General features: G+C 38.8%; 1 protein-coding gene across 1 annotated transcript in view; it reads right to left on the minus strand.

Annotated features, from left to right (window-relative positions):
- Positions 1-13,362, minus strand: part of pde3b (phosphodiesterase 3B) — a 60,110-nt gene that overhangs the window by 3,845 nt on the left and 42,903 nt on the right. Inside the window, exons 11-12 of the mRNA XM_015375974.1 lie at positions 3,618-3,731; positions 3,125-3,324 (exon numbers count right to left, since the gene is read on the minus strand). Coding sequence (XP_015231460.1) covers positions 3,125-3,324; positions 3,618-3,731 — 314 coding nt within the window. The remainder of the gene's footprint in view (positions 1-3,124; positions 3,325-3,617; positions 3,732-13,362) is intronic.

Raw genomic sequence — 13,362 nt, forward strand, 5'->3', positions numbered from 1 at the left:
ATGTATATATATATATATATATATATATATATATACATATATACATGTATGTGGCCTTCCATGCCATCCCAATAGACATCCTCAACAAACAGGATGGCAATTGTATTGGAGACCAAATTAACCCATACTAGATATTAACCTTTTAATTTGTAGTCTAAGATGAAATACTAGACTTATTGTCATTTGCTGTTATATTTAAGCTTTTAAAAATAAAGTTTGCTGACCATATTTTGGTTGATTGTTATTTGCAAATAGACTTTTGACCAATTTCAAGCAATTTAAATAATAAAAATCTATTATGTTTTACCTTGGTTCTAAAAAACAAAAACAAAAAAAACATAGATTGTAACAATCTATAGTTAAGTTGTGTTTATTTTTAAATGTATTAGCAAATTAAGATCCAGATAATAGCAAATTATCACTTTTGGCCACACAGAACAACATTTTTTTTCACCAGGACTGTATGCATACTTCTTTACAGTTCAATGCTATAATATGCTAACCTGACAACAGCCAGAGACATGCATCTGGCTGTTGTCAGGTTAATAATATGCCACAAAGATCCTTTTTTAAATATTTTTTCATATAACCTTACGCAATGTTAAACGTGAAGATAAAATTCTTTACAATATAAATGGTGTGATTATTAAGGCAATCTTTAGTAACTACATTAGCAAACTGGACTATGTTTTTTAAGCTCACTGATCCTCTCTAAAGTTGTAGAACCAGAATACTTTTTTTGCTACCTACTGCTTCTAAATCTTTTGCAGATGCGTCTTTAGGTTCATAGTAGTGTTTATTGCAGTTTCAATATCCAGATCAATCCAAATTTTAATCTTCTAATACTCAATAGAACTGAAAGGAAACTTTCAGGCTACTGCACACAGCCGTAGATGATTTCGGCACAGGGCAGTTTGAGCATAAAGATGGAGGCTTAAAACATTCACACTTTGAGAGCAGGTTTATAATGTTGTCGGGATTCCCTATCTGATGAAGATGTTGGATTTGTGTGATAGATCCTCACACTGCTGCTCTGGTCCAAAGAGTTCTTACAGTGAGAAATATCACATTGTAAGCATGGTTTACTTTCACTTAGGATACAGTTCTCCAGTCTGTTTATGCAATGGCATCACACTGGTGTGTTCCACTCCAGAATCTAAACTCTGGCACAGTTAACAGCATCCCAAAAGTTTGGGATGAAAGCTCTGAAAATTATAAAAATGTGACTTTTTTTTATTCCTTCCAGCTAAGCTTTACAAAAACAGAGACAAATTCTAGACTGGAGAAGTTAAGGAAAAAAGACGCTTGGCTTTTTTTCCTTGTTTTTCATAAAAATAAATATGAAATATTTTTCATAATCTTTGCCGTTATATAATTTACAAACTTTCATTCAATTAGGGGCTAATTGATGAACCAATTCCCTGATACTACTTAAAAGCAGTGCAGAGAACCAGACATGTGATTAACTCGCTCACAGGGCTTGTTTCGAGCCCAGACGCCAAAGTTGATATTTGCTTTAGGATTGATGGTTGCCAGAAAAGAAAAATCCTTTTAAAGGTCAGGTTGAAAGCTTAGCAAACAATGACCCTCTGTGCTCGGTGGATGGCAGACTGAGATAATGGAGGAGATTGCATTATTTGTTTTATGGACGACAGAAACACTGGAAAACTGCTGCTGCAAGTAAGGTGATAGCAGTTAAATAAAGCATTACACAACAGCTTCTTAAACATTTATGTATTTTTGGTGAACCTAACAATGACAAGATTTTCTATGGAAAACTTTAAGTTCCAATATTAAGATTTTAATTAATCCAAAGTCGAATATAGGAATATATAAGATCAAATATTACTTTTGGCCATATGATATAGTCATTTGCAATGAAATATTAGTTATTTTCTTCCAAACCAAAAGCAAGTCTTTTGCCTTTAATGCCATAGGACCTCCCACATTGTAGGTGCCGCCAATTTAATTGGTTGCCCTGGAGTCGCAAGAGCATGGTAGAAATGGTCAAGCCTAATATCACAAGTGAGTTAAGTGCTACAATATTTAAGAACCAGACACTGTTGTCATTTTCCCTTGAACAGACAGTTTGTGAACAATACGGCAGTTTAGTAAGTGGAAGTTAAATACCATAAGGGGAGGATAAACCACAAGAAGAAATAGCAAGAACAACTGCTAGAGCGGCTGCCATTTTCGCTTACCGGTGGTCAGTCTGACATAGTGGAAAAATTGCAAATCTTGTTTTGGTAATTAATTCCTTCATCATTCTTGATGAAGGAAAACAGCAAGTCATGTTTAGCAAAGCCGTCAAAAAGAAAAAAAAATGCATCTGTGCTTTACCAGATTCAAGGTAAAAGTTCACCTGTGTCTACTTAGCATATGAGACAATATGATAAAAACTGCAGCTAGGTATAACTATCTGTTATATGTTATTCGTATCAGTACTAAGGATTGACAAGTACTTAAATGTCAGTACTTCTACTCTTATTTGGGTTAGGAAAATCTGGTACTGGTGTTTCCCTGATACTGTCCAGGCAAAAATAATTCACAAGGATTATTCAGACATGCATGCATGTAGCAAAATGCAACTCTGGGCATGGTTTTGATGTGGGAGGAGCAAAGTTGATTTTGAATGATATAGACATTTTACCTTAAACTTTTCCAATAAATTTTAATTTCTAATCCATAACTTTTTGCTTCATTGGGGTATAACATGGCCTGAAACAGAGGGCAAGATAATCTCATCGCTCTTTAAACTAGAAATTACATGAGAATATTTGATTCAGGAAACACACACAGCGTTCTGATCTTATTAAGTCAGAAATGGCTACAAGAAAATACATACATATAGTAGTAACTCAAAGGATTTAAACAATTGGAAACATGACAACTGAGACTGTGCAAGGACTGACGTTTACAATACCTTGTTATCATGCAAAGCTCAGGGTAACTGAAGACTTACTTGGAAGGTATCTACACAAATAAATCAAGGGAGCCAAATAGATTTGCCACTATGATGTAAGTTTCAACCACTGCTGTTGTGTGCTGGCAGCTGTTTTCAGTTTAAGACAAAAAGTTATTTATAACTTTTACAGTTCCAAGACCAATAGACACTGCAAGTTACCTGAGGTGCATTAGTGGCAATTAAAAAGGCATTTGTACGACCAGGATGGTCATAGTCGTGCATTGCAGCTGCTACATAAAGGGCCATGAGCTCCAGGGCAGGTATATTCCAGGCCAGGCAGCCATAGCTGTCATCTGAAATTGAGGAGCTCTTGGACGTGGCGTAAGATATTCTGCCTGGGGAGATTCCACTGTCTGAGTCTGGGAAACACAAACAGTTTGCAACATTTGCACGGTGAGAACAGTGTGAAGGACACAAAAAAAAACCTATTCAAGCTTAAACTCATGATTAAAGACAAGAAAATATTTAATATCACATATCTTGTGGTATATGACAGAAACTTTACGTCAAAAGGTATGTAAATTCTTAATCAATAAATAGAGATTTTTTTTAATTTTTTTACATAATCCATTTCACCATGCGGAGGATGATTTAGCCGCCTTGGGTTATTATGCATGTAACAACATTTTTTCTGTGACTCGATGATATATACCTGTGTCACTTCCCGTCACATGCTCACTGTGTATCTGCTGAAATCCAGGGATTGGTCGAGTGGTCAGGTACCAAACAGCATGGAGCACATCTGTAGCATGTACCCGGTTATGGTCTTTAAAAAAAAAAAGAAAAACTTTTAATTAACCTTGTATAGCATGGAAAAACTATGGATGCACAATTGAGACACGCCATGGCGAATGTAGGAACAAGTCTCCCAGGTGTTATTTTGAGTTATCTACAGATCCTGAACATCTAGTTCCACCAGTGTCAAACATGTAAATCAAAAAAGAACTAAAGAAAACATGACCATTTGAATCTGCAAAGGAATGGAAGCCAGCTATGCACTACAATAAATGTTCCTTTGAAAACCGTTTCATAACTTGTTCCATTACCTCCCCAACCAGTGCTTGTCAACAACAAATGGTGCTTTTTTTAAAATCCGAAATTGAGTTGCATCTGTACATTGCACAGATAAACATATTTCAGTTTCTAAAAAATACATCAAAATAACAGTAACGCACACTTAAGAAAAAACAAAGAGAAAAGCTTATAAACTTCATTTAGAAAACTGGTGGGAGGAAAAATTTGCTGACAGACGTTGAAGGTTGTGATCAATCTCTGTATCTGATTGTAATACAGGCATGAATAGCAACGAGGCAATTGTGTCTACACCTTTAATAGGCGTTAATCTACAAGAGACTGGTGGAAGTCACTTAATCTATAATGTCAATTGTCATCTTTTAGTTGACCTAAGAAGATGAACAGGGGCAATAACTTGGCATAAAGGCATTGATAAAGCAGAAAATAATCAAATAGGTGAAATCAAAGTTGCAACAAAGATGGTGAATAAAGCAGTAGATAAACAAGTAGTTTCCATGTTATGAAGATAGATTAAATGTAATAAATTGTCCTTCCTACATTCTTTCATCAGGAATTTCAATAACATTATTTTCACAAAATCATTACAGATGACACCAAGATCAGGTTATGATAATATAATGTTTATCCTGTGTGAACAGACCTTTAGTCAAACACCTTTTATTTTAACAGCTTCTATTAGGTAAGCACTAGTACAGTATTACACTCCCCAGTGTTGCATTTTATTCATCCATCCATCCATCCATCCATCCATCCATCCATCCATCCATCCATCCATCTTCACTTCTCCAGGCCACTTGGGCCTGTGGGGGAATCACAAGGCGCTCCCAGGCCAGCCGAGAAACATAGTCCCTTTAGCGCAGGGGTGCCCAACCTGTTTTAAACCAAGAACTACTTTTGAAGTTGATGGCATGCCGAGATCTACCAAGCCAAACACAAGGGATGGGCAGTATGTTTTTTATTTGCACAGGTGGAGAATAAACAGTAAGTCCAACACACAAGGAAATTATCAATTGTGTCAAAAAACAGGTTGCAAAAACAAAACTTAACAATCTCATAAGTACTTGACACCAATTTTTTTAACTACTTTTCAAGGCTGCATTTTAAAAAAGATGAAATTGTCCAGAGAACTAAATTTCTTTTTGTTTTACACTTGTGTAAACAAAATGGCAAATATAATCTGTCAAAGTCTAAGATCACTTCAAAGCAGAAAGCAAAAGGGAAGTCCACTATTTCAGAATGATAAACTTCACTGGGCATTGGCAGAGAAGCTGGCAGATGGATTAAAATTCAACAGGAAAACAGATAAAAATAGGAAAATACTAAGTATAAACTATGTGGATGTGAAGATGTAACATAGGGCAGAATGGGTTGTTGACTGTTTCAGAAACTTTTTAATTTCGGGCAAAAGTTCCAACAATCTTTCGAAGAATCTGCCACGACTCAGCCACCTGACATCGTTGTGCAGCAGCAGATCAGTGTGGTCTCCACCTGCCTCCTCGAGCTGTGCACGGAATAAACGCCTCTGTAAACTCCTGGCCCCAAACAGTGCAAGCGATCTTCATCGCAACGTCCATGACATGGTTCATATTTAAAATATTGCCGACAGCTTGAACAGAGCAACAAATCCAGCAGTGCGCCCAACCATAGATGGAGCCCCATCAGTTGTGATAGATGTCATTATATCATTATTTCTTCAGATTCCTCTTCAAGCTTTAGAGTCCCTGGTAACAACCTAGCAACCATGGCAAACCATGCCCAGCAATCAGCATGCATAAAAAAAGTTCCCTGCATACTTTTTATTTTTCATTTCTTTATTATTAAAATACACATTGGCCTCTCGTGATCAATGATTTGATTAGTGTTTTTTAAAACTTTTTTTTTTTTATAGCCATAAATAGTTCTACATTGTAAAACTTCTTGCGATCGACTGAAACTCTGTCCACGATCGACTGGTAGACCGCGATCGACTGGTTGGGCACCCCTGCTCCAGCGTGTCCTGGATCCCCCCCTGGCCCTCCTCCCGGTGGGACGTGCCTGGAACACCCGACCAGGGAGAAGTCCAGGAGGCATCCTAACTAGAAGCCCGAGGCCAACTCAACTGGCTCCTTTCGATGTGGAGGAGCAGTGGTTCCTCCCTGGATGACTGAGCCCCTCACTCTATCTCTAAGGGAGACCCCAGACACACTTTGGAGAAATGCATTTTATCCATTTGACTATGATTTTTTTTTTTATCTATTTATTGTTTTATCAAACATTATTATTGGAAATTTATTTCAAAAATAAAGAGAAACAAACTGTATTAGTGTCCATTTTCAAGTATTAGACATTACACAGTAAGGCTCAGAGCCCCCAAATAGCTAGCACTGCCCCTGATCTCACCGTTTATATTTTATTTCTTCAGATTTTTCTCTCGTCCAAATTGTCTACAGCCAACTGAATGTACAGAAACTCTATAATACAAAAGCAATGTGTTTCTTTAATTGGTGCCTGCCGTTGCAGTGCATGGAGGCACCTATTATTATTGTCGCCAAAAAACTTACTCTTTATTTTTGGGGCCTGCAATAAGCATTGCATAGGAGGGCAGTCAATGCATTGCAAACCACTTACGGTGGTTTGCAAATGCCCATTATCAAAAGTCATTTGAAGGTGCTCACCTTCTGTTATAAATAGTCTCTAGATAATAATAATTGTATTACTTTTTTCATTCATAGTGAGGGAATAACAATCAACACAGTCAGATAAACACAAATCAAATGCACACTGCCAAGTACAACAAAAAAAACCTCGATCAGAGCCAGCGGTACTTTGCACACGGCTATGCCAAGAGAGGTGCTGCTGTTAGATAGGTTAGCCCTTGCTGCCGTTAGCCTCGGAGACCCACTGGTTGCCGCGGTCCTCTCAACTTTGGAAATGTTTTTTAAAATGATGCATTAAATCGGTAAATGGACCATGTAGTGACGCTTTAAAGAAGCCTAAAATGATCTTAAAATGTACTTTTATTGAACAACAGCAACAGAAAAGAGAACTTTTAACTTTCAATGCCGCTCTCCATTGAAAGCTGCTGCTGCCGACGTGCATGCTCGGACAGCTGTCAATCTTAAGAACGGACAAGTCTGTATAAGTCTGTAATAGGGAGGGGCGAGAACAACATCCGTGGACTTTGACTGTTCTCAGTCTGCTGTCTTTGTGAATTGGAACAGTACTAGGGCTAAGACTGATGACATTTCACGAGTACACGAGCACATGAGTACGCACAAGTACACATATTGAGAAATGGCCTATATCACCGCTGGCCATGACCCCTCCCTTGACACAAATAAAAGCCTCCCGTTTCCGCTGTAATAAAGCATCTATTGACCTAATAACAGGGAAAGAGGCTGATTTCACAATTGGAAAATCACTAAGTATCATTGTTGGGAATTACCTTTTCCATAATACACAACCCTGATAGACTTTATAAGTTCTAAATTAAGCTAATCCATTTCCTCTGTAATGAAGCAAAGGCTAATCTAATAAGAAGGAAAAAGAGAGATTCTACAATTGTAAATGGATGTATCTCTCCAGAGGCTAACCGTATGCTAAAGTCACAGCCCTGGTAGACCTTCAAATTAAGACAACAGGTCCTCTACAAAATAAAACCCTATATAAGATACTCAGCAATTTATTGCACTATATGAATCTTTATCATTACCCCAGCCGCGACTAGGTCTGGCAACGCCAGTCACCAGTTGGTGTGCGACGCTAGCCGCCACTAGCTAATGTGACATCAGTCAACCACTAGGGGTGGCGACGCTAGTCGCCAACAGGTGTTGTGAAGCCAGTCCCCAGTAGGTGAAGCGAAGCAAGTCACCACTCGGTATGGTGATGCCAGTCGCCATCAACCATGAACAAGCAATTTGCCACCTGGTATGGTGATATATGCCAAGGTACGGTGAACCCAACTAACCCCATTAAGCCTTTGGTGCCAGTCCAAATATTATGCACACACGAACATGCACCAAGTGGCAGGCACCTCCAAAATTTCCTTAGGTCATTTTCTAGTTTGATATTGATGATGCTTTTGGTCTAAGTGAGGGGGAAGTGATTTTTACAATAACAATAAGTTATTTAATTTAGTTGTAATATTTTTAATTAGATTATCATCACTTACTCCATATTTGTATATATATGTATGTATACGTATATATATATGTATGTATACGTATATATATATATGTGGTTCGAAATGAATACATAAAACTAAATCCTATATTAATTTGTCAGAGCACACGAAACAGATATTTATTTTCTATTATCAGTTTTAATTTACTACTGCCCTTTCCACACATAGTTCACCGATGATGAAGACGACGAACATGTTTCCCCCCCACACGTCTCCTCGGATGATCAAAGAAAATTACCCCTCTGCCATGGCGTAGTAATATAACCAACCAGGGGGTGTCGCAATTCAGTATTATCAGCCGTAGTTATCAATGCTGTTTTAAGGTCTGGGCCTGGCAATGAATTAAAACTTCGGTTTTTTTTTTTTGTTTGTTTGTTTGTTTTTTTTTGGAAAGTTGGCGAAGCCGTAGCGTGAGTTTGGCGAGGCGGCTGCCTCGCCAAGACAGTGCTGCGGGAAACACTGCAATACTAACATTACATTATCACACAGTACACTCAGCCACTCAGTAACTTAGCCTGTGAATTCCTAGCTAGCAGTTACTAGCGTAAACAAATAGGCGCTAACGTTAACGTGTACTAGGCTACTTCAGTTGGCTTACTTAAAAGTCTATGACTTACTCTTCATGTGACTCGACAGCGCAGACTCGCCCATTGTGAAAATCTGCACATCTTTTTTGCAGACTTTACAAGAGGCAACTCGTGGGGTTTGTCCCCGTTTAATCCATAATTTGTATTTTTCATCTTCCAGCCAACGTTCATTGAAACGACAACCTCCCGGCATGGTGCAGTAGTGGTTTCATGGGGGCGGAGTCACACATGGAAATAGACTGGCTGATCGCAGTCACACATAAGCGAGCAGGTTTCATTTTTGGGCTCTCCAACATTTTATTTCTCCATTTAATAAACACACCATTCAGTTAGATAGGTATTTGTTGCGAAAGAAATAGTTACAATTTCAAGCATTTTCAAGCATTTCATCCAAAATATAAGCATTTTTCAAACCTTGAAAACACAACGTCAAAATTCTTAGAATCCAACTTATAAACCCGCCCCTTCCTTTGCTCCGCCCACACACTCCTCTGTTCCACCTCCTATGACATCAGCAGTTCCATGTGATGTCATAGACTTGTTTAGCTGGTCAGAACAGCCCTGACATTCCACAGTGAAGTTGCTGTTATTTTCTCTTTGCAAAATAGCAAGAAATATGTTGATTGGTTCAGAAATGGAGGGACAACTTATAAAGAATTTGGCATACACATCCCCTGGAGGAAAAGACAACGTAAATGCTCTAATCGCAGTGTTGGTTTGGAGAAACATCCTAAACTGCCCCAAAAAAGTTCAGAAAGAGTTCTGCAAAGACACTTTGGCCAAAATAAGAAATCGTCTGTCCAAATTGATAATGTGGACAGAAGAGCCAGGTCTGGAGATGATTCTAAATGATAATATATTAGACATAGTAAATGTAGTTTCTCAGATCATGTATGAAAAATTTGGCTCAGCTAAAAGGTTGATTTGGGCTGCCCTGGATTGCAAAAACCACATTTTTGATTCCTGTCTAATCAAAGGTCTGGAGATTCACCTGGGACTCAAAAAGAAAGAATTTATGTATTCAGCAGATTATGCTAGCAGAAAGACAATGCACAATACTGTTTTTTGTGCCCTACTCTTTAGAAATGTGCTAAACAGCTCTAAGAAAGCTGCCAGATCCCTCCCATCAGGTGTTTATCCAAATTTACTAGAACGTCTCTCCCAAATGATAAGATTCTACCTGAAAAAAAACCCTTACCCCTCTAAGCGGCCGCGTAAACAACCAATGGGATGGGTTGCCAAAAGGATTTCCGAGGACATCTTTAACAAATTTGGGGAAATTAAAAAATTCTTCAATGCAGCCCTGGAAACAAGTGAATCATTTGATGTTTTATTACTGGAATACCTTCAAACCAGATTTCAAATTGAAGAAACCCCTGGGACTTTAAACAGGATAGTCACTAACATCAACAGTGGATTGGAAAGAATCACCAGAGGTTTCTACAAGCTGCATACACGGTGGCCGTTTGACAGCCTCCCCACCATTGTTCATCGATAAAAAACTGCACAAGAAGCAGTTAGTTAGTCATCAGACTTACACTGCCCAAATGTCTGATCTTCTCTTGTCCTGTCTTATCCTATCTGTCCTCATTTCATCCTATCTCTTTTCTAATCTCCTTTCCTCATTTTATACTTCAATATTTCATAGGTTTCCTCCAGGTACTCTGGGTTTCCTGCATAGTCAAAAACCTCTTGCAATAAGCGTTCGTACGATCAACTCCATTCTTAAATCGTTCGCATGACTCATTTAGGACAATAGACCACATTCACCATTTGTCTCCTAATTCTAACCATCTCTCAGGCACAAACACATTTTACAAATTCTCCAGAATTGATATAGGAGTCTTGTTCAATCAGTCAACTGATATTCAAACCTTGTTCTTCCTTAAATGACGACACAAGTTGTTTCTTAAAATAAATTGTCAATTTTCTTAGGCTATATTGATTTATTCATGTATTTATTACAAAGTATTAATCAAACCTGGGAGCTGGCCGTGAGACAGACACATCGCTGATGACACAGAGCGATGTGATCACTTCTCTGAAACAGTTTATTGACACATAAATTAACTTAAAATGCAGAAATCTGCCAACAGAATATGTTCGCTTTTATCATCCTGGTGCCTGCAGTTTAGATTATTTAGATGAAAAACACCTACCAGCTGCCGCGGTGAACCGCTAGGAGGCGACCCGGCCAGAGGCTGCTGTTGAAGGGATTCCTACTGACAGTGCACCGCTGGTATGTGGGGTCTGAGCGGCTCCGACAGAAATAATATTGGAAGGTGGGATTGTAATCTGGATGAACTGACTGCAATGATTAAGTTTTCAGGTGGACTTTCTCACTTAAAAACATATTAAAACTACTTTATTCCCACTGATCACAGCAAATATAGCTGCAAGGCAAAGAAAGGATAGTAGCTCCGCCCAACGCGCGTCAGACACACTTTTGCACCGTGCAGCCAGAGCAGCAAAGCTGCTTCAGCCGCGCGTCAGAACTAACTGGTACAAGCAGCAAAAATGAAGCAGCAGATGCGATTTTGCTGCTCTTGATGCGTCCGGTGTGAACGTAGCATTACTTTAAATGCCCGGTTCACACCAATGTCGAGCGGTTGAAGTTCCTTTGTCAGACCTCCCGGAATAACAGCAAGCACAGCGGTCATTTTTTTCACCATGTTTTTCACATTCGCTGTGAGATGGGCACGCATGGAATCACAGATTAACAGCGATGGTGATGAGTGGAAAAAACCACCTGGTCTCCTTACATACAAGTCCCTCAACCACTCTTTCATCATCTCCTCAATGAGGAGATGATGAAAGAGTTCTGCATAAAGCACATACCTGTTCTTTTATACACAATCCACACCCACACTTCCCCCTTTAACATTCTCATGGTGGTCTCAACAACGTCCGCAGTAACGACACACATAGGGCGCACATTTTGAGGGAAAAAAAAAAATTCTATATGCCCCTTATAGTCGTGAAAATACGGTATATATTATGCAACTCTGCAATTATCAACAACAGTTTTAATCGCTAATGGCAGAACTATTGATTACTAAACTTGGAGCTGGCGAATCTCAGTCCCTCTGAGCTACCGTTTGGATCTCGGTACCTCCAGGAGCAGCAGGTCAGCTGCACAACCCTGATACTTTCAGAGTAAGACTCCAGGGACTGCACTAAATAAAAGCCTCTACATTATGCACACTAATTCATTGGAGCATAGGGCTCAACATTATAACCCAAATTCAACCAGTTTCTTAAAACTAGACTAAGACTAGACTAGGCCTATTTTTAACACACCTGAGTGCACATATCTAAATAAAACTCTTCAATTGCCTCTGTAATAGAGCATCAACTTACCAATTAAGAAGGAAAAAGAGAGATTAAACAATTTTAAATGGATTCCATATCACTCCAAAGGCTGACATTATGCTAAAGACACAGACGGCCCTTCTAGACCTTCAAAAAAAACATACCAGGTACTCTACAAAATAAAATCAATAATATACTAATCTATTCATTGCATTATAGGAATCTTTATCTTGAACCCATTCGTCACTAGGTAAGGTGATGTCAGTCGCCATCAAGTGTGAACAAGCAAGTTGCCACCTGGTATGGTGACATATGCCGCCACAAGGTTTGATGTTCTTACCAGATATTAGGTGAACCTACTTAATCCCATGAAGCCTTTGGTGCCAGTCCATATATTACGCACACACAAATATGCACCAAGTGGCAGGCAGGCAGGCATCTCCAAAATTTCCTTGGGGAATTTTCTAGTGCAATTTATTATCATCAGTTCAGTACACTGTGGAGAGGTCAGGCAGCCAGGAATGTGGGTAAAAGTCCTGGTACGTGACCCATGGTAGAAAAAAGTCCTAGTACCTTGAGGGGTAAAAACTTTTTAACCGGATTAACCATCCACCGAAGCAGGAAATAAGTGCACTCATTACTTGTCTGATGGTATTTGCACGTCCTAAATGCAGCCACAATTTGCAAAAGCAATAGGCTGGTAAGATGTCTATATGGAAAATAGAAAATATACGGGGAGCTGTGAAAGAGAAGTTTAGTTTATTTCCATCTGCAACAGGGCTTTAGGCACACAAGGCTTGTTATATGCTCCATTACTATGTATGATTCAATTACTGAGTTTCTTTTATCCATTTGTTTCTATTCTCTTGCTCGTCGATATTGTTACAGTACGAAACCTTTGTCATCATTATTTACAGTAGTAGGTTTGTAATCTGAGCCTCTGCCTTGATCAGAGCTTATTTCTATGCAGCAACTGAGAAAATTCACAGAGCTAAAAGCTCTGGACCTAACTGGTTACCCATGGCGATTTTATCAAATGTATTCAGACATTAATAACCTATCTGCATAGGGAGCCATGAGCTTCATTCAAGCACGCAGCATAGTGGCTAACACACATATATAAAAAGAAAAAAGGCGCAAACTTATAAAGATCATGGCTGGTTGTGTTATGCTCCAAACATAACGAGTGAATTTTCAATAAACATTCTGCTGTAAATCCAAAATCCCTCTTTACTCAGACTTTGGTGGCTTTTCCATCCCCCCAACCTCCCCCCACTCCCCCCATTATCCCCATGTTGATA

This window comes from Cyprinodon variegatus, unplaced genomic scaffold (assembly GCF_000732505.1).
Source record: "Cyprinodon variegatus isolate N-32 unplaced genomic scaffold, C_variegatus-1.0 Scaffold128, whole genome shotgun sequence".
Classification (NCBI taxonomy): domain Eukaryota; kingdom Metazoa; phylum Chordata; class Actinopteri; order Cyprinodontiformes; family Cyprinodontidae; genus Cyprinodon; species Cyprinodon variegatus.